Source organism: Thamnophis sirtalis, unplaced genomic scaffold (genome assembly GCF_051295495.1).
Source record: "Thamnophis sirtalis isolate CommonGarterSnake01/CBP01778 unplaced genomic scaffold, rThaSir2_p1.2 scaffold_5, whole genome shotgun sequence".
Lineage (NCBI taxonomy): Eukaryota > Metazoa > Chordata > Lepidosauria > Squamata > Natricidae > Thamnophis > Thamnophis sirtalis.
The window spans coordinates 115,620,483-115,642,719 of record NW_028261385.1 but is presented as its reverse complement, the minus strand read 5'-3'; the positions used below and the strand labels follow the sequence as shown (position 1 = coordinate 115,642,719).

The window sequence follows — 22,237 nt, the reverse complement described above, 5'->3', positions numbered from 1 at the left end:
GCAGTTAAGTACCCCTCCATACGTTGTACTGCTTGAATAAAGCAGAAGACTTCAGTGAACATCTTTATACATATGCCAGTTCCCTTTAGACTTTTATGGACCTACAGTCTGGTCATTTATATTACTTTCTGGTTCCAATTCTTTCTCTTTTGCAGACTAAAGTCTTCCCAATCTTGCCTACAGCCTGTACTGCAGAAGAGGCAGCGCTAAATGGGATGAAATTTTTTGCAGGCCTCCAAGCAGAGGATGGTCATTGGGCTGAGGATTATGGAGGACCTCTCTTTCTGTTGCCAGGTATTATTACAAGAAAGGTCCCAGTAGCTCCTTCTCACAGATGGTCATGCATTGGTCAGATGATCAGTGTTTTGTATCAAAGGCAAAAAATCTACTAAGCTACATTGGTTGTAGCTACTTCAGAATTAATTACCATATTTCTCAGAGTATAAAACGCACCAAAGTATAAGACGCACCAAGGTTTTGAAGAGGCAAATTTTAAAAAAAGTAGGTAGGTAGATAGAGAGAGAGGAAGAGAGAGAAATACAGTAAGTAGGTAGGGAGAGAGAGAGAATAGGTAGGTAGGTAGGTGGATAAAGGAGGAGGGGGAGGGAGAGAGAAATACAGTAGGTAGGTAGGAAGAGTGTGTGTGTGTAGGTAGGTAGGTAGAAGGATAGAGAGAGAAATAGAGAAATACAGTAGGTAGGGGGAGAGAGTAGGTAGGTAAGTAGATAGATAGATAGAGAGGGAGGGAGAAATACAGTAGGTAGGGAGAGAGAGAAAGTGTAGGTAGGTAGGTAGAGGGATAGAGAGAGAGAAATAGAAAGAGAGAGAGAAATACAGTAGGTAGGTAGGGAGAGAGTAGGTAGGTAGATAGATAGAGGGATAGAGAGAGATAGGGAGGGAGAAATATAGTAGGTAGGGATAGAGTAGGTAGGTAGATAAAGGGATAGAGAAATATAGAGAGAGATAGAAATACAGTAGGCAGGTAGGGGGAGAGTGAGTGAGTGTAGGTAGGTAGGTAGAGGGATAGAGAAATAGAAAGAGAAAGAGATAAATAGAGTGAAATACAGTAGATAGGTAGGGAGAGAGAGTAGGTAGGAAGGTAGGTAGATAGAGGGAGAGAGAGGGAGAAATACAGTAGGTAGGTAGGAAGAGAGAGAGTAGGTAGGTAGGTAGATGTTTCCAGGTGTATTTATCCATGTGCTGGAGAAAGAAATCAGTGACAATCTGCAGTACCTAAGACTTGTTTCTGCTGGCACAGCACTTGATCAATGTAATTTTCATCAATCAGTTAAAGAGCTTTCCAAAAGGGAAAAAAAAAAGTTTTTCACTATGGAAACCTCCCAAAAACAGTCGGTTTTTCATGAAAATGGGCCCTTTTTAAAAAATAAAAGGCATGAATAGCCTTGCGGGGGGGCTTGCAGAGTGCTCCTGGGGGGAGGCTGGGAGGGCAAAAATCAGCAAAAATGACCCGTTTTTTCACAAAAACAGGCCCGTTTTTTGTCAAAAAACTGCTTATGGAGGCTTATAGAGTGCTGCTGGGAGGGGGGGGGAGAAAACCACCCATTTTTTGCTTATTTCTGCCCTCCCTAGCCCCCAAGAGCTCTCTGAAAGCTCCATAAGGGTATGCACAGCCATTTTGGTGAAGGGATGGGACTTCAGGAGGCAAAAAATGCTGTATTCGATGTATAAGATGCACCCAGATTTTCAGCCTGTTTTTTTGAGGAAAAAAAGTGCGTCTTATACTCTGAAAAATACGGTAAATGTTTCTCTACATGCTACCAATTACTGACTAATAGTTTAAAAGGAATAGATAGCTAGAACAAATTGGCTCATGACGGTGGTGAGTTTAAAAGACAGGTCTGTCTCCAGGCCTCTTGGAATCTTTTAAGGCTAAGCATTCCAGTTCATTGGATTTCAGCAGAAGCTCAGAGACCATTTATTAGTTCAACAGTTTGTTGTTGCTGCCTGAAAAGGCTTTCCATCCTTAACTGCATTTTTCTACCTTCTGGTCTTTTTCCAACAGGACTTCTGATTGTGTGCCATGTTGCTAAGATTCCACTAACAGAAGAAAGTAGGAAGGAGATGGTGCGTTACTTGCGTTCAGTGCAACTCCCAGATGGAGGATGGGGCCTGTGAGTAAAGCTCAAAAGCCATTGCTTCAGAAGGACTTTCGCTATTTCATTACCAGTGGTGGTGGCAGTAGCACTAGCAACATTTCAGTTCTCCTCAGCCTAAATAGAGATGTCCCTGATTGTTTTTTTCAATTGTAAATATGTGACAGCCACTCCTTTTTCCAGCTGGCAGATGCCATCCTGGTTCAGAAGGGACTGATATGCCGCTCTTGGTGTGGGCAGTGTGAATTCATAAGCATATTACACAGTGGCATATCATACATGTTTGAACCAAAGGAATAAAAAGGCAAAAGCTCTTATTGCTGATGGGCATCAATACCTAGCCAATTACTTCAGGAGCAAATGGTTGGGATTCCTAAGGAGAAGATGATACCTGTTTCAGGAATTGACCAAGAGTGTTTAGTGCCTTAAGAAATCAGTAAGAAATCTACATTACTTTGCATTTTGAAAGGGTAGTAGAAATTTGTTATCTTGCAAAAATCTACTATTTCAGTGAAATATTTTATGAAACCGTGGAGAATCTTTCTCAGTCTTGGCATACTGCAACCATCATAAATATAAGTCAGTTGCCAAACATCTGAATTTTGATCATGTGACCACAGGGAAACTGCAATAGTCATAAGTGTGAAAAATGGTTATAAGTCACTTTTTGCAGTTCTTCTGTAACTTTGAACGATTACTAAACAAATGGTTGTTAGCTGAGAATTATCTGTATAGTTATTTCTAACATTTTTCTATCTCTAGGAAATATACAAGACATCAACTTGAACCAAAAAAGCTTGTGCATAATCTGTGCTTTTTATCCCTTACCTCCTTCCCTGCCAGTACTTTGTTTTATCCAATTTATCTGCTATTGCAATGGCCTGTAGCTTACTCTGTTTTGTATCTTATATATGTCTTTTGTCATGTTGACTAATTTTTATTAATTTGGGGGCTCCGACATAGTTCACACCTGTGTTTATTAATAACATTTGTCCTGTCATAATCCACACTAATTTAAATATAAGCATAGATTTCTCTTTACATAAAACACTACTTTCTTAATAACTGTTCAGTAATTCTAGCGTCATGATTGACAGATTTTTTATGAAGCCAAGAGGGGATAGACTGGACAATTATTTGACTGGGATAGCATAAGGCTTCTGCCTTGAGCAGAGGGTTGGACTAGAAGACTTCTGAGGTTCCTTCCATCATTATGATTTTATTACCAAAATAGTATAAAATAAAAGCAGAGGGAATGACTTTGGTAGGAAAAAAAGTGGGAGAATGGGGGAAGGGCTTAGAACAGACAGTGGCTTTGTTTGGAATAGGTGGAAATTCTGTTGCTTAGTCCTATTTATGCTTCTTAAACCCCACAACGTTTGAAAACTCAGCAAATGAAAATGATATGAATTTCAGGAAGACTTCTTGATGCTAGTTTAATGTGTAGTGTTGAAAACTATAAAAATAACTTCCAGACAAATTCACAGCAGATCAATTAAGGTGGAGTTACTTTAAAATGTTTCCTACCCACCTATGGGCTGGGAACTCCTGGCTGGTTCCTGCAGTTGTTTCCAATGCTTCTTCTAACAGATACATTAATTGTAGCTATAGATAGTGAAATGTCCAGACTTCTTTGTTTTCTTTTTAAAGCTATCCTTCCTATAGTTATATTTCTTGGAAAGAAATGTTAGATTTATTGCATTGTTAAAATGCGCTAATAGCTTCCTTTCACAAATGAGGTTGAGGAATGACTTTCTGTCTAAAAGACATTGTCTTCTGTCTTCCACATTGTCTAGAAGGTGGAATGTTTAATTAATAGAAGAGAGAAAGAAACTCAAAACAGCCCAGATAACACCATATTCCTAATGTTTATATGGCTTGGATGAATAGGAAACAAATCCATAGAGTTGTTATCACTAGTGCTCATTAAGCTTTACTTCACTGATTTATCATTTGAATGTTTAGGGATTACAGTATTAATTTTTCCTATTTCTGGTGAATTGATTCTGCAAGCAAACTGTAATTCTACCTAATCTCAATCTGCAGCATTATATTTCTCTCTTATGCATTTAAAATAAAACTCTAAAATATAGCCATTGTTAGTCAAGTTGTAATAAAATTACTCCATGCTCTTTTATTTTGCCTTCGTTGGTTTAATCAGTTCTTAAAAATTCACAGAACTTGAAGTACAGTTGGGTTTTCTTGTGTGAACCCATCTACCTAACACTTTTCTTGTTTGTTGTCTGTTAGACACATTGAGGACTTGTCTAAGGTATTTTCTACTGCTCTGAACTACACGGCCATGCGTATTCTTGGAGTCAGCGCTGATGATCCAGATTTAGTGAAGGCTCGAAATAACCTCCATAGCAAAGGTGAATGACCAGCTGGAGCCTGGAAATAAATGTGGCTTTTATTTTTCATTTTACCATCATTTGATGCCTTTGGAAAAAAGGACTCTCTGCTTACAGAATAATTATGGTTTATGTGTTTATGGATTAAGTTGATTTCATCTCTTAGTGACCATATTGGTACACTGTCTTTAGAAATATTTATCCCTATTCTGGCCCTTCAGGTCTTCCTGTCTTCAGTGTCTTTATTAGTGTCAATACCACTTCTTGTCATTTGTAACAGCTTTCTGAAACTCTTTATTAGGTTGCTTTCTGAGATCTTTTCTTATATTTACTTTAATTTCTGTTTTCTTTTTGGCAATTTCCACTTCTTATTCTGACATCTAGTGTTCTTTATTCTATTTTTGGCAGTCTTTTTTCACATTTATTCTTAACAATTTCTCTGATATTATTCCTCATTTCCTCTGATCCTCTGTCAAATTAGGTTCAGGGCTTCCAAGCAATTCCTGACAAGCTCCTTGAAAATGGTGGATATATGCTCAAGATTGGATCATGGAAACAAGTTGGCTTTGTTCTTATGCTTTAGGTTAGTTTGGAACTTGTACAGGAACAGTTCATGATCTGTTCCATAGTGAGTGTCTGGCCACATTTTTGCTCTTGTAGCTGAGTCTTCCACATGCTTCTGCCAATAGCATAGTTATTTTCATTTTTGTATTCATCAGTGAAGTAATTAGCTTGCCAGAAACTGATACATTGTTCTGTTCTTGAAGGAGAAGGACTGGCAGAACTTGGAGGCAAGTCAAAAGAGGAATCAGCCTAGAGTGTTTAAATAATCACAAACAGACTAAATCCAGTTTGTCTTGAATTCCGTTGACTTTATCTAGTGCCAAAATAGTGCTAAAGTTTAGTTCAGTAAATTCCTGTGCATAAGCATGAATTGTAATATATCAGTTTAATTGGAACTTCATGTGTGCTCCTGTCTTTCATGCCTGACCATTCCAGTTCAGTTTCCTAAGCCGTATAGTCCAACTATATTTTCTTCATCATGATTTCCACCATTGACATTCCAATCTCCAAATAGCACATTTTGTTTGCATATTCTACTGATTTCACGTTAAACTGGATCATAAAACTTGTCCATAAAATTGGACAACTTGATCCAAACCCTGGACCATAAAATTTCCTCTTTTTCTGCATCAGTGGTTGGAGAATATACTTGGATAACCTTCATATTAAAAGGTTGTACAGGAAGTGTAATGGCTAATATTTGATCATTGCTACATTATGCCCAAATACTACTTTCACTAGATCCTTCCTGATTATGAAAAAAAATGCAATTTCTTTGTTTTTGTGTCCTGAGTAGTAAACAGCATGGTCAACTGGCTGAAAATATCCAGTTGGCATTCATTTTAATTTGCTGATGCCAAAGACTTAAACATGTAGCAAATACATTTCCTATTTCATTGTTTTGAGCTTTCCCATGTTCAGGAGGACTTGAGGGGGAATATTACATTTTTACTTTAGATTTTTCAGTGCATTCTTGATTCTCGGTGATCATGTTTGTTGTTATGAAAATCTAGGAGAAGAAAAAAAGATCAGCTTGATGCCAACCTGCCTCCTTTTCTAAATATCTAGCTAAGAGGTTCCTCTGGTTTTCAGATGATATTCTCAGCTTGATTGAAGCTGCTCAGTAATTAACATGCCTAATGCTGTTCATTGATTAATAGTTTGCTATTTGCAGGAAATGGGAATGATTATGTGACCACTTGTGAATTAAATATTACTTACATTGTTCAATTTTCCTAGTGTAATGGCTCCACTCCTAACTTGAGAAAGTAAAGACTCTTGAAACTGATTATTTCAAACGGAACCTTTAATCAAGCAGTATGGAAACCATTAGAAGCAAAGCAGCACCTAAAAACCTTTAGGCCATGCAAATGGGATTAAGCTGATAATGACCCCTCCCCTTTGTCAGAATGCAGATTCTGACCAATATACAAGTGTGAAGATGCTTCCTTAACTCTTCTGCCCTGGGAGTCAATAAAGCACACATTCCCATGGCTATCTGTAGTTAGACATCAAAGTTATATATCCTACATGGCTACCATAAACATCCCTCGAGAGATGTTGGGACCTTCAGTCTCCCGGTGACAGGAAACCAGTTGTAAAGTTGTAAAACTCAGTTGTTTCAGATGTAGCTAATGATTTAACTCGGAGGCTCCCCTCCTCCCAATTGAATGGCAGTATCACTTTTAGGGATCTGATACCTAGGAAGTCTTTAAGTAGGAAGCACCATCTCTTTTTTCCTAAGAGTTCCCTATTTTACTTAGCCTTGTGAGTAGATTTGTTCTTCTGGTCTGCTCCAAGTCCAGTGAATAGTAGGTATTTGTATTAGTTCTATGGGAGGTAAAAAGTTACTCATTAGCTCTTCTTGCTTTCTCTCTGACTGAATAAATTGAAGCCACTCTTTTACTTTTTGTTTTCTACTGTATGTTGTACATTTTCCTGGCCAGAAACTTCAGGAGATATGAAAAGTCTATCTGTAAAGAGTGACTCATAAAAACTGTTGTTATGAACAGGGCTAATGGAAAAAGAGGAAGGATGAGGCCAGACTATTTGGTAGCAGTGTCTTTTTGGGACTGAGAAGGCAAGACACACCACATAAGCAGAGGGAAAAAGGAGAACCATAGCTCTTAAATAGATCATTTCTCCCCTTTCTTTTCCTCTGTAATAACTATGAACTGTTTATGTTTTATAAAGTTGTCAGCTGTTTTGATATTATTCTGTTTTGGAATTCTTCAGGTGGTGCTGTAGGAGTCGTTTCCTGGGGTAAACTTTGGCTGGCTGTCTTGAATGTCTACAGTTGGGAAGGAATGAATACGTTGCTTCCTGAGATGTGGTGTGTAAATCATCATCAAGAAAATTATACCCAGCTTCTGTCTGTGTTCGTTATATGGATGGATGCACTTGACCCAAAAAATTCCCAACCCTGTTTACCATCTCCCCTTCCAAGATACAAAGGTTTCTTAGAATTTGCACCTGCTGTTTGCAAGTCAGTTAATTTCCTATTTATTCAGATCAGTTTATTATCTTTCAACCCATGTTCCAGATTATCCCCCCTATCTCCTTCCAAAACAGACCACTTGTAAAATGGTGAAAATTTATTTATGAGGTAAGCTTCATAATGAATTCTTAGTTGTATTTTCATGGTGAGACTGAAGAAGTCACATTATTAATGGAATCTGTTTCAGTATTTAGTATAAGAGCATTTTGGGATTTTTCCCCTCATATTGGCTCTTGAATGTCCTCTAAATGCTTGTTTTACTTTCTCTTCTGTTTTCTTTTCTACAAGCTGAGGAGGAATTTCCTATATTTACTTTTAAAAATTCACCTCAATGTTTAAGATTAGAATCTAATATCCCCTCCCCACAGGAAGGAGTGTATGGTGCTTTAAGCACTACCAAATGGCTCTCTAAACTTGTCTACTTAAAAGTAAAAAGGGTCACTATATCACAGTTTTCATCTAAGACCAAAAGAGTACAACCTGATTCCAGTATTTTTGATACTGTCCCCAAAGGTGAAATTATTTACATACTGGACAACTTCATGAAGACTCTTTGAGGTCTGATAGTTGCTAGAGATGGGCATGCCAGTGGCTAATTTTTCAAAGCCTACTGGATGAAGTGTGTTTAAGCAGCCACTCCATGTTTTGTTGTCATGATCTTTTTGCATTTCCTTCAGTCAAGTTGTTACATTGTCTTTGCAGGCAACCGTCCACTGTTACGAGCTTTTCCCTTCTTTCCACTTCACAATAGGTTGTTTCCTTCATGGATGCCAGCTAACCCTTCCACACTTTGGTGTCACTGCCGCCAGGTTTACCTGCCAATGGCCTACTGCTATGCTGTCCGCCTCACTGCAGAAGAAGATGAACTTATCTTGAGCCTTCGACAGGTAGTTGCCAAAGCATAACTTTCCTATTAGTCCAATGACTTTCAATTTCAATGGAATCTCTGATCTTGTTTAAGATGCAGGGTTGGGCCAATTTTCAGTTTCCCAGTCCCCAAAGGATTCCAAAATTGAAATGTAGGAAAATGCCTTTTGATCCCCCCCACTCTTTTGCGCTCTATCTATCTATCTATCTATCTATCTATCTATCTATCTATCTATCTATCTATCTATCTATCTAAGGTGTACATGCTTCAAAAATTATTTCGAAGCGGTATTATGAAATGCATCGGATTAAGGCATCATTTTAAAGCAGCTACATTTTTCAGGCTTCCACACATTCAGCTCATTAAAGCACCCCTGTATTTAATGCTGCTTTAAGGAGATGGGCCAATTTTCAGTTTCCCAGTCCCCAAAGGATTCCAAAATTGAAATATAGGAAAATGCCTTTTGACGCCCCTCCCCTTTTTTTGCTCTTCTCTCTCTCTCTCTCTCTCTCTCTCTCTCTCTCTCTCTCTCTCTCTCTCTCTCTCTCTCTCTCTCTCTATATATATATATATATATATATATATATATATATATATATATATATATATATATATATATATATATATATATATATATATATATATGTTATATTTATGCTGATAAATAAATAAAGGGAGACTAGATCTATTTCAAGCTATTTAGCTCTCATCAGCTAGCCACACCCTTGTTGGGAATCGAACTTGTGCTCTATTGCCTCTTAGGCAGATGTGATAACCATTGAGCTACACAGCTCGACTCCTTATCAGCCAGCCAGGGTGAGAGATATATATTTAAAGTCACATTAAAGTCACATTAACCATTGTAGCTCAATAGTTAACACATCTGCCTAAGAGGCAATAGAGCACAGTTTCGATTCCCAACAAGGGTGTGGCTAGCTGATGAGAGCTAAATAGCTTGAAATAGATCTATACTAGTCTCCCTTTATTTATTTATCAGCATAAATATAACAAATGTAACAAAAAGGCAACAGTAAAAAAAATATTGGGTTTCTGTCTCGGTGGTCTCTTGTGACGAGCCGAAGACAGAGAGTGGAAGTGTGACCTTCCTCCCATATTTGGGCATACCAGGGGTTGTGACTTTAAATATATACCTCTCACCCTGGCTGGCTGATAAGGAGTCGAGCTGTGTAGCTCAAAACTGAAATATAGGAAAATGCCTTTTGACCCCCACCCCCTCCCCAACTTCTCTCTCTCTCTCTCTCTCTCTCTCTCTCCCTCCCTCCCTCCCTCCCTCCCTCCCTCTCTCTCTCTCTCTCTGTGTGTATATGTATATATATAAAACCAATTTAGAAGAGGTGTACATGGTTCAAAAATTATTTCAAAGCGGTATTATGAAATGCATGGGATTAAGGCATCATTTTAAAGCAGCTACTTTTTCAGGCTTCCACACATTCAGCTTATTAAAGCACCCCTGTATTTAGTGATGCTTTAAAGAGAAGCTGTGCTTGTGCTCTTTCATATTCCAAAACATCTTTCCAAATAGTTTTCAAAGAATGCACAGCCTTACTATTTAAGCTTGTAATTCTCTGTTCATAAAATAGAATAAAACCTCTGAAAATTGACCCAAGGGACTGAATGAAAGTGGCATACTGAACAACTGTACTGATATGTACACATGCCTCATTTTACTTTACAGAAACACACATAATGAAAACATAATAAAATCATTCATGCAATACTGCATCATACAAAATCAATACATTTATGTATGTATTATTTTCTCATGAAAAAAAGAGTCAATTTTAGTCTGTTTCTTATTCATGTTATGAAGGTAAGTGGAGAAAGCACGCTGAATGCTGGCCATACCACTCACTATATCTAGGCAATTTTCCATGGCAAATAACTGTAATTGCATTATCAAATGACTGACCTCATCTTCTTTTGGAATATTTGCAGTTTTATGGTCCTTATTTAATTCTTTTGCTTCATCAGTTGCTTCCAGCAGTTTCCCAATGGGTTGTACCTCAGTCAGTACTGATTGGAAAATTGCTTCTGAATCAGGGTCAGGGATTTGCTTCTGCAGACGAACCATAGGTTTGGATCTTAGCATTGACCCACTGCAGAAGCTGGGCTCAGTAGTGCATTTACAGTAGAATGTTTTGATTATGCCTTGTCAAGAGGTTGAAGTTTTGATGTAGTGTTTGGAGGCAAATTTTTCAGTTTGTAGGATGATTCACTTGGGGATGGCTAGGACAATTGTCCACTACAAGAAGAATGGGCCATTTCTTCTTCTTCATTTCTCAGTCAATACCACTTATTCCCTCCTCAAATAGGGCATCAGTCATCCATGTAGATTTGTTAAGATTTCCAGGTGACAGGAAGGTCTTTGGGCTGCAGGTTCTTGAATGTGGATGGCTTTGCCAATTTACTGATCACCAAAGGTTTTAGCTTCTCTCCGGTTAAGTCAGTGCACAGCAGAACTGTGACTCATTCCTTAGAAAGTTTTCCTTTGTGGATGCCAGCTAACCCTTCCACACTTTGGAATCATGCGGTTGTTAAATGAACCTCACTTCCCCCATTGACTATTTCTTTGAAGCCAGCTGGGAAAGTAACAAATGGTGATCACATGACCCTTGGACAGTGCAACTGTCATAAATACATGCCAGTTGTTAAGAAGTTGAATTTTGATCACGTGACCATGGGGATGCTGATTCAGTCGTAAGTGTGAAAGTTATAAGTCACTTTTTTCAGTGCCATTGTAATTTTGAATGGTCACTAAACAAATGGTTTAAGAGTACCTGTAGTCCAGATATCTCCACCAAAAGGCAGCACAGCAGGACCTGGCCCATAGCTTCTGTTTCTCCCTGACTTATATTTTAGAGGTGTTGCTAAATTGGCTGTTGAAAAGAGCAGGTGGAAGGGCATTACAGTGGGATAATCTAATTTATTTATTAAATGTACTTATGAAACATATGTGACACTCATCTCACTGTAAAAGTAAGTCTGGATGACTTACAGCATAATAAAAAGATAATACAAAACAATTTTAAAAGTAAGAAAGATTAAATACAGATAAAAAAACCAAGAGGACATATGACATGGTGGGGATATTCTCTCTGCATAGTCAGCCCCAGCATTAAGTACCCTTATTGGAGCCCTAGGCCAGCCAACAGAGCCAGGTTTTAAGACTCTTCTGGGAGGCCAGGAATATGGGGCCAACCTTACCTTCAATGGAAGAATCTGCCAAATGTTGGGAGCCACAACAGAGAAGGCTCTTCTCCTAGATTCTGCCAAAGAAATTATTGCACATGGGAACTCGGTTTGCTGTGGCCTAGAGGTGGAGCTCTTGTCTCACAATCAGGAGGTTGTGAGTTCGATCCTAGGTAGAAGCAGATGTAGGGTCTCCTGCTTGGTCAGGAGGTTGGACTAGATGGCCTGCAAGGTCCCTTCCAACTTTGTTAATCTGTTAAAGGCTCTTCTCTTGGAGTGAGTGGGACTAGTCCAGCCCCCTACTCAAACAGGAAACTATAACATTTCAGACAAATGGTTGTCCAATCTCTTTTAGGATACAATATTAAATAAATATTGGGCAGGCACAATTGTTTTTTTCTGGTCTCATGGTGGAATCTCTCTAAAGGCCTTTTGGAAGTCAGCGCTTCTGGCATGTTCCTTAAGTAACAGTTTTGTCTGTTCAAAACCCACTGAGATTTCTTGTGGATCTTCAAATGCTAATTCTTTATTCTTCTGGGTTTCTTTTGTAGGAACTCTATGTACAAGACTACGACAGTATTGACTGGCCAGCACAAAAAAATAATATTGCTTCTGGGGATTTATACACACCACATAGTTGGCTACTGACCGTGATCTATGGTATGTAAACCTGCTTCTTGCCGAAGGGCCTCCCTCATTTGTTCTTGCTAGATTCCATTTTACTGCAGAATAAAAAACGCTGCCAAGGAAACATCTTTGTAATTCCAAAAGGATCCTCAGAATATAAGGAAGATAAGCCTAAGAGGTGTTTTTCCTAACATTTCATTGTATCTAATGGTTCCCCAAAATGACAGTGATAGTAACAGATATATTATTCTCCTATCTGACAGCACCCTCCTTAGTCACTCGCATACCCTTGCACATCCTCTCCCATGGCAGCAGCCATCCCAAATCCCACTGGATTTGTGCCACTCCTTCCTGACCACCTGTTCCCTGTTCACTCCCTTACTCATCCACACACTCCCTCTCTCTCTCTCTACCACCTGGCAGCAGCCACTTATCTACCTGCCTTGGGAGCACCTGGGACTTGCAACTTTCTGCTGGTTTCCCCACTGATCTTGATTAATGGAAGTTGGCAGGAAGTTGCAAGGAAGTACTCACTTAAAAATCCATGATCCTTGTTTAACAACCGCAATAGGGACCACAGAGATTGCTATTGCTAAGTGATGTAGTCATGTGATTTAGACTTTATGATCACATCGCTTTGCAATATAAATTTCAGTCCCAATTGCCATCATTTCCTGAAGATTACCTATACATTTAACAGGAAATGGCAAAGCTATAAACGAAAGCCTTCGTTGGGGGGCTGGGGAATGAAGATTAAGAAAGGTGTAAAAACTAGACATTGTTTGCCTGGAGCAATATGTTAAATGGAAATAAGATGTGTTTCCCAGTTGCAGCTTGAATTACGATGGAAACATATGCTGGGTTGATTGTGCAAATTGTTTGTGCAAATCATATGCAAATTGATTGAATACAGTTTCTGTTGTATTTGCTTCTGATTTTTCAGAAGGTAAACTGAGTCTTCCATAGGTCTCTTTCTGCTTCTATTCCAGCAATAGCCAATATCTATGAGCAATTTCACATCAAAAAATTGAGACAGCGAGCCGTGGAGGAATTATATGATCATATCAAGGCTGATGACCAATTTACCAAGTTCATCAGCATTGGCTCTGTAAGTAATTTTTAAGTATCAATTAACTCAATAACACTGTATTGTATCATAAATTGCTCTGCAGAAAATCAGTGGCACCATTGTTTGTGGTATCCTTGGGGCTCTCTGAGCTTGGGCTGTGTTTTTTGTTTTTGTTCGCAACCAAGTTTCATTACTCAACAAGTACCATCATGAGTGCTGGGGAGTGTAGGGTTTGCTCCCTGTTTATATTCAGCAGCTTGCCCTGCCAGTATTGGTGGGGGTGGGGTTTTCTCCTTGGTTGCAGAACTGAACCAGGCAGTTATAGAGGTGCAGATGACAGACTCAATAATTCCTCTGTAGAACTGTATCAGCAGCTCCTTGGGCAGTTTGAGCTTGTTGAGTTGGCGCAAGAAGAAGATTCTTTGCTGTGCTTTTTTGATGACGTTTTTGATGTTAGGTGTCCATTTTAGGTCTTGAGATATGATAGAACCTAGAAATTTGAAGGGCTCTACTGTTGATACTGTGTTGTCTAGTACTGTAAGAGGTGGTAGTATGGTAGGGTTTCTCCTAAAGTCTGTTTCTATGGTTTTGAGTGTGTTCAGTTCCAGGTGGTTCTGGTCGCACTACAAGGCTAGTTGTTCAACCTCTCATCTGTATGTGGTTTCATCATTGTCTTGAATGAGACCAATCACTGTTGTATCATCTGCAAACTTCAGTAGTTTGCTCAGTAGTTAATATTCCTTTGATTTTTATGAAAAAGGTTGTACTTTTAAATATTTCTCATCTGTGTCTACAGTTAAACAGAAGATACTGGTTTTCTCAGGAGTTTCTGAAATGATGAAGAGCTACATTTGTGAAGAGCACAGCTATTACTCTCAGATGACTTTAGACTTTAGGAGGAAAATAATAGTTTTTTCTTTGCCTTTGTAGATATCTAAAACAATTAACATGCTCGTACGCTGGCATGTCGAAGGAGAGAAGTCTCCCGCATTCCAGGGACACGTTTCTAGAATCTCGGACTATCTCTGGTAAGGGTTTGTTGAAATCCAAACTTGTCCAGCAAACTTTGTTAACCTGGAATCTTCCTGATATGTTGAACTATAGAATTAGCTATTCTGGTTAGGTATTTTGGGAGTTGACTTTGCAAAGTGTAAATTCTAGTCTGGTGCAACACAGCTAAAAGATACCATGTTATGAAAGCTGTTATGTAGTTTGAAAGTGCAACATGGCTCTTAAATACTGCCTACTATCCTTTAGAAGATACCATATGTACTCCAAAATACATTTAGAAAGTAATTCCAGAATATAGATGGATTATCTAAGGTTATACAGGTAGTCCTCGACTTACAACCACTTGTTTAGTGACCCTATGAAGTTACAACGGCACTGAAAAGTGATCTACAACCAGTCCTCATGCTTACACTTCATAACATCCCCACATGATTAAAATTTGGGCACTTGGCAACTGGCATGTATTTATGACAGTTACATCATCCCAGGGTCACGTGGTCGCTATTTGTGACCTTCCCAGCCAGCTTCCAACAAGCAAAGTCAATGGAAAAAGCTGATTCATGTAAGGATCTCTTGATTCACTTCACAATTGCAGTGATTTACTTAACATCCATGGCAAAAAGTTCATAAAATCTGGCATGACTTACCTAGCAACCATCTTGCTTAGCAATGGAAATTGTGGCTCCAGTTGGATTTGCTTGTGGCTGAACAGTCAGATTTTCCATCTCCAGTGGACAGGCCAGATCCCACACCACATTTACCCACTGACAATAAGAAATGCACAGTGATGATGCCTCAGACCAATGTTGATGAGAGTTCTGAGTGACCAGTATACCCAACAGCAGTCAAACACTGGTTGCCCCAGTAAGTGGCGAGAAGAGCCCAGCGGCCTCCCTGAGGTCAGAGAAGCTCTTGGTACAAAGAGAGCCAGTCTGCACAAGAGGGCCAGTCTTCAACCATAATAGCAGATGCTCGCAACCACCTGATAGACTAAATCTGTAGAAAGTGTTGGTACTGGTTCTCATCTGAACTTTTACAATGTTGTGCGTTGTTAATATGAAAAGAGGAAGATGTTACAGATGTTATGTCTGCCTTGTGTGCAGCTTTATTCCTCTCTAGCATTCATCTCTATTGTTTTGTGATGCATTTCCTGCCATTCTAGGATTTACCTCTATCTGCTCTTGTGAGACCCTTCCTGTTCCTGGTGTGTGTGTAAATATAATTTCTTAATGAGGGCTTGTATAGTGTTTTTAACTGCATTTTATTAAACTACTTGAAACAGTTGTAAGTCAAAGACTATCTATTGTAGGGGAGAGATATCCTGAGATGAGAAGTACACATTAAAGTTCCAGGTAGAAAATCTTACAAAATCATTTTTTCCCCTTCCATTTGTGTTGTGACTCACCCCTCTAGGAAATCCCTGCAGAGTTTTAGCGATAGGCCAATAAGTATAAGGGTGGGTCATCTCTAGCCTGCCTCCTTCCTCACATCCAGTCCTAATTTAGCCATTGTCTCTTATTCAAAAGGCCTTTCCGGGAATGACTAGAAGACCAATGTTCATGCTACTCATGGCTCACTGTTTATGATATATAAATATGTTTATGATAGTGAAACTTACAGGTCCCTTACCTGTTTCTTCTTTGCCATGCCTCTCATGCTTGCTTTTACTTTTCTTGCAGGCTGGGTCTGGATGGCATGAAGATGCAGGTAATCATTCCTGGCATGTTTTTATTTTGCTGAGGTCTGAACCCGTCTCACCGGGTAATGACTACTGCAGACTCTGCCAAGAGCTCTGCTTAAAATTAACAGTAACAATAGTAATTTATTAATTTTTTTGTCATCTTGCTACTATCAACTTTGAGTGACTCATAACAATAAAAATGTACAATAAAATCAATTTTAAAAAGATGGCAAGCATGATGAAGTGAAGGGTCCTTCAAGTCAAAGACCTGAGTGAAAAGCCAAGTCTTCCTAGCTCTTTCAAACAATAGCAGAGTGAGGGCCGTTTGGATCTTGGTGGAATCTGTTCCCAGAGGGCAGGTGCTGCCCCTGGGAAGATCTAACTCTAGAATCCCAATAGATGTCATTGTTTAATCCAAGGAACCTACACCATGCCAACCCTGCAGGAACAAATCTGCCAGACAAAAGCGAGGAGGGACAGGCAATCCCTGGAGCAAGCAAGCCCTATGCCAAGTAGTGCTTTTGTCCATCACCGTCAAGGCCATTAGAAGAGCAGTAGCACCACCTAGATGTCCAGCGAGCTCTCCAAATCTACATAAACCAGACATCAGAATTTAGAAAGACGGAACATCTTTTTGTCTCTTTCCAATCTTCCTCCCTGGTGCAAAAGGTATCAGTCACTACAATGGGCAGATGGGTTAGAAAGTGCATCGCTGCGGCCTATTCATCTAATCAGGAGCCGATCCCTCAAGGAATTACGGCACATTCAACCAGGAGCTCGGCCACCAGGAGTTCGGCCACCACTATGGTGTGGAGTACGCAGGCTTCCCTGGGAGAGATCTGCAGGGCAGCTGCGTGGGCACTCTCTTCGCCCTTTATTCGTAATTATAAATTAGACAAGTTCGCTTCGGTGGACGCTGCCTTTGGCTGTAGAGTTCTACAAGCAGTGCATGCTGACAGGTAGACCTACAGTCTCCTCCCTCTCAACGGGGACTAGCTTGGGTATGTCCCATACATGGTTGCTATCTCCACCTCTATTGAGAAAGGGCATTGGTACTTACCTGATACGCCTCTTCTAATAGAGTGGAGATAGCATCCAGCCCCGCCCTGCACGGAGACTGTTTTCCCATCAAGAACTGGGGAGGTGATTGATCAGTTGGTCTATGTTGGTTTTTTTATTGGTGTTTTTGGTCAGGATCTGAGTTGAATCGTTCACTAAAGTTCATCTTTGGATAACACGAGGAGTCTTTTTCTTCATCGTAAGCTGGGTGGAGTCACTCACAGGGACGGGTTATATAGGTGATTAATTAATTAGTAATCAGACTCAGTCCAATCAGAGAACGGACAGTGTTAATCCATACATGGATGCTATCTCCACTCTATTAGAAGAGGTGTATCAGGTAAGTACCAACACCTTTTTTGTTGCCCCATGTGTGGCAAGGGATACATTTAAAAAGTAATTCCTAAATAGCAAAGGACTATCGACGTTTTTATTGCAGGAGAGAGAAATTGTCTTGAAGAGTACAGTAAGGTTCCAGGTAGAAGGTATTGGTGCTAGAACAGGGTGTCTAACGCAGCCCACAGGCCACATCTATCACGTGTTAGCCCCATTTTCACCCGGTTTAGTGAAGGGGAAAAATGTCCTGATATATTACATGAAAACGCCGTGATGAAGCGAGTTTGACACCCCTGTGCTACAGGAAAGGTTCCTGGAAGAGTATCCCTTAGCATACTGTCCTCTTGGAAGGGAGACCAGCTGCAATTGATTTTATGTAGTCTGCTGGCTGAAACAGTATGCATGATGTATATTTCAAAAAGCGTCATTTCAAACTATCTTCTCTTTTAGGTCACCAATGGATCACAGGTTTGGGATACAGCATTTGCTGTCCAAGCTTTTCTGGAGGTAACAGCTTTTCACAAGTTTTTCTTGTTAATTTTAATAAACTTTATGGAATAGTTAACTAGCTGCACTTTCCTATATCATAATTTAAATAAGAAATCTGCCCCAAAGCAGCTCTTTCAGCTTCAAATTGCAATTGTGAGAGAAAAACAAAACAAATGAAATTACATCACTTTCTACTCTATCTATTCAGTATGCTAATAGCCTTATTCTGGCTTCTTTTCCTTCCTTATTTTATTTACATTTTTAAACTGGATATAATTAATATAACTATATTGGCTATGGTTTGCAGTGAGTGTAAATAGTATTCTAGCAATAAACCCTAAATGGAAATTAATGGTAATAAAATATTAAATAAAAAATTACAGAGATTGATTGGAATCTAAAATGATGTCTTTGCTTTACTTGATTAAACTCTTTTTATTTAAAGGCTGGTGCCCATGAGAAGCCTGAATTTGACAACTGTCTGATACTTGCACATCAGCACTTCAGAATAGCACAGGTGAAAATGTCGCATTCTAGTCCCTGATCACATTTGAAGGATTTTTTTCCCAGCGGCCACTGAGCTATGTACTATAGACATTGTATCTATTGAACATTTGAGTATAAAAAGAACTAATCACATCAGAGAACAAACTAACCATTTCTGATAGTCCCAACAACAACATCTGCCTATCCCAGATCCTTACAAAGTACTTGATAGGTGGATAAAAAATTCTAAGTCCATAGCTCTTCTTAAAAATGAAAACCCTGAATCTGGAAAATAGAACTATGGAGAAAGGAAATGATAACTCCTATCCATTCTCATTCTATTATTCGTTTTTTATATCTTGCCTTTGTTTTTGTTTTTTTGTAAATAGCTCAAGTTTTTCCCCACAACAACTATCCTGTAAGGTGGGTTGGACTGAGAGAGAGTGATGGGCCCAAAATAACCCAGGCGGCTTTCACACTTATGGTGGGACTTGAACTCTCAATCTTCAGATTCCTATTCTACCACCTTAACCACTGGTTCTCTCTCCTCAAGCCCATAGCTAGAACTAAGTAACTTTGTTGTGGTTTACTCCTGCAAGATGCATAACATTATAATATTTTATCTCCTCCAGGTTCCAGATAATCCACCTAATTATGAAAAATACTACCGTCAGATGAACAAGGTATGATTGTACAAGGTGACAGAAAGTGGAAACAAGTTCTTAAATTAGCTGTGAAAACTTCTCTGTGCCCTAGAACAGAACAGCTAGGGTGAATAAGAAGGGTGAAAGAAGCAAAGCAGGTTTGTAATTGTTGAGTGGATTTGGGGGTTTGTTTGAAGGAGCCTTCTGCATTCTTGCTTGTACACTGAATGATCTAACAGTGTAAGACCTCAGAGGCAGTCACACTGTAGGATTATGGATGAGAGTGTTCAGTGAACACTCTGAACATTGGGCCATCTTTTAGCATTTCCCTTTCTTCTAGATGTGGCAGAATTGTTCTCTTTTCTCAAGAGGGCAAAATAGGGTGAGAGTGGCATTGGAATTGACTGTAATGATACATTATGGACTCTCATTCACTCAAGGCATTTAAAATAAATCTACCAGAGCCATGCTGCAAAAATCTGCATCATCATTAGAGAAGCAAAGTTTCATTGCTCCCATCTTCTAGATTCAGGTCAACAAATATCTAGACTTGCAGCTCACATATGCTAAACAGAGGCAGATAGAATATCTTGCCTGGTAATTTTTACCCCAAGAAGGAGTTGGAGGTTTCTAATATTTTCCTGAGTGCTAGAGCAATGTGTTTAAGAGAGAAAGAAATAGTAAGGCAGATAAATTAGAGCATAAGAATGAGAAAAAAAGGAAAAAATTGTTGAGCCTAATACCACCATTCACTTTGCCAACTTTCCATCCTTGATTCCCTGTTCTGACACTACTTCATAGATGCAGTGTAATTTACTATTTTTCCTTTTTACAATCTTGTCAACTCAATCCAAGCATACAAGCATACGTTTTTAGTTGTCCCCTTTCTCTCAACTCCTGACTTTTCCTTTATAATCTCAATGCACATCTTTTGTATTGGTTATTTTGAATTCAATTAATACTCATGTAAGCATACATTCTTGTTTTTTTCTCTTTTTGTTTAATGACACATATTTTACCCACCTCATTCAACATATTAATTCCTCCTAATATTTTACATACTAATCACTAGCTTTTTACAAGTATTTACCTGTCTTTGATTTTCACCATATTTCATAAACTTTAGTTAGTTAGGATATGTAATTCATTATTTCTTCTCGGTGAATGTTGCCATTTTAGTTGGCAAATTTGTTTTCTTTTGTGTTCTTTTTCGGTGTTCTGTGCTCCAAACCAAATTAAACCACTATTGTCTAATAACCACTAGGGTGGATTTCCCTTCAGCACTCGTGACTGTGGCTGGATCGTTGCTGACTGTACTGCAGAAGGTCTGAAATCTGTGATACTGTTACAGGAAAAGTGCCCATTCATCAAGGAACACATCCCCCCCAGTCGTCTCTTTGATGCTGTAAATGTGGTGAGCACAGAAAAGTAAATTTCTTCCTGAGAATCCATCTCCCCCACTTATTTTCATCTTGCCCATGTTGTGCAGAGTGACCAAAAGGGCAGAGATACTGAGGGGATAGCTGGGGGAGGGGGTTAAAGCAGAGGCAATTCATGCAGGGCAGAGAAGTGGGAAATCCTTGTCCAATGACCATTGCTAAATGGCATGGTCCTGCAATGTTTTGTTTAATGACTGTTTTGCTTAATGACAGAAATTCCATTTCCAATTAGGGTAATAACCCGAAGACTACATGTAGAGATTTTCAGACAAGAAGTAGTGCTATGTTTTCTCTTAATTGTATTTTTAGGCTGCCCTGATCAATTATGCCTTTAGGTGGTAAATAACAAAGCAAAACAGAAACAATAGTAGCCAAATAAAAGCAGCAGTACAGATTTCCTGCAGAGACATCACTTCCATGTGGGTAAAGGAATGGGATCTCCGCTAGCTTTTCTGTGGTGAAGATCTGGGAAAAGGATGAGTTGAACCTGGAGGAATCAACAGGAGAGAGGGGGAGCCTGGGCGCCGAAGGAGGAAGCAAGCAACTTCCCTATCGGACAAGGGAAAACCCCTTGAAATCATCGGAGAAGAAATCGGCATTCATGGCTGAGCTTGGGTGGTGACAGCAGCACATGAGGGAGAGAAGATAGCAACACAGCAACATCGGTGAGAATAAGTAAAACAACTAAACTAAAACGATGTAAATTCTACTAAAGATTCTTTGAGGTAGAATTTCAAAGCTTTGAAGCGAGCTGGATACAGCTCAATATTGGCAGCTATAAGGAGAGCTGAAAGCATGTGATTTCCTGTAGCAATAGAAGACTTGGAGTGATTTAAGAACGGAACGGAATAAGCAGAGGAGGAGAGGGCTGTTGGAGCGATTTGGACAATAAACAGAAATTGGAGCCAGATAAATCAGTGATAACAGCGAAGAAGGAGAGAGAAATACTTTGGAATACTTGAGAGAAAATATCGGATGATTGAAGAGCGCAAAAAAAAAAAAGCCTATACGAAAGAAGAGTAACATCGCCATCTAGTGGATGGTGAACTGAATAACAATATATAGGACAAATCTGCTGATGCAACATGAAAATATATTGTTGTTGTGATCTCTGAAATTGGACTAAAAAAAAATCTTTTATTTTGAAGGATAACATTGAAAGAAGAAATATAAAGCTAAACTGAACTGTGGTGAGATAAAATATTGTTGAATTGTATTGAACCATATTATAATTGGAAGAGAGAGCATAGAGGATATATGAACTATCTGTGATACTCTGAAATTATCAACGTTATAAATAGATGACATAATATATAATAGTATATAAGAATTAAATTAAGGATCTATTAGCCTAAACATACTGTATACCTTGAGAATATAAAAAAATAATAATAGTAATATAGTGTTGAAGTAGGGAGTAATAGTTTGTAGTTATTAAACAGACGATATAAGGTTATATACTGAATCAAATCAAGAACGTGTTAGGTTAAATATATTGAATATTGCATGAATATTGTGTGTATTGACTTACATACAAACCCGAATATATAGAAATTAAATTGTTAGATTGTAAGATTGAATGATATTGAATTGAAATGTACATGGAAGAGGGAAAGTTCAAAGATTGAAGGGGCTGGTAAGAGAGTGGAAACAGGCAGTGGGCAAAGAGAAGTATATGCTATTGTGGGAAAACATTGTAAAGAAATTAAAATCAAAAATGACAAGTACAACAACAACAATTAGTAAAATGAATAGGAAGGCAGCATCCAATCCAGCATCACCAACATCTTCA

At 38.9% G+C, this 22,237-nt stretch overlaps 1 protein-coding gene across 1 annotated transcript in view; it reads left to right on the top strand.

The window, feature by feature from the left end:
• LOC148045592 (lanosterol synthase-like) overlaps positions 1-22,237 on the top strand; it is a 47,044-nt gene that overhangs the window by 4,679 nt on the left and 20,128 nt on the right. The window contains exons 3-15 of the mRNA XM_087716674.1: positions 156-294; positions 2,024-2,132; positions 4,365-4,486; positions 7,265-7,361; positions 8,278-8,413; positions 12,156-12,264; positions 13,221-13,339; positions 14,231-14,328; positions 15,991-16,018; positions 17,838-17,894; positions 18,322-18,393; positions 18,995-19,045; positions 20,271-20,420. Of these exons, the coding sequence (XP_087572800.1) occupies positions 156-294; positions 2,024-2,132; positions 4,365-4,486; positions 7,265-7,361; positions 8,278-8,413; positions 12,156-12,264; positions 13,221-13,339; positions 14,231-14,328; positions 15,991-16,018; positions 17,838-17,894; positions 18,322-18,393; positions 18,995-19,045; positions 20,271-20,420 (1,287 nt within the window). The remainder of the gene's footprint in view (positions 1-155; positions 295-2,023; positions 2,133-4,364; positions 4,487-7,264; positions 7,362-8,277; positions 8,414-12,155; positions 12,265-13,220; positions 13,340-14,230; positions 14,329-15,990; positions 16,019-17,837; positions 17,895-18,321; positions 18,394-18,994; positions 19,046-20,270; positions 20,421-22,237) is intronic.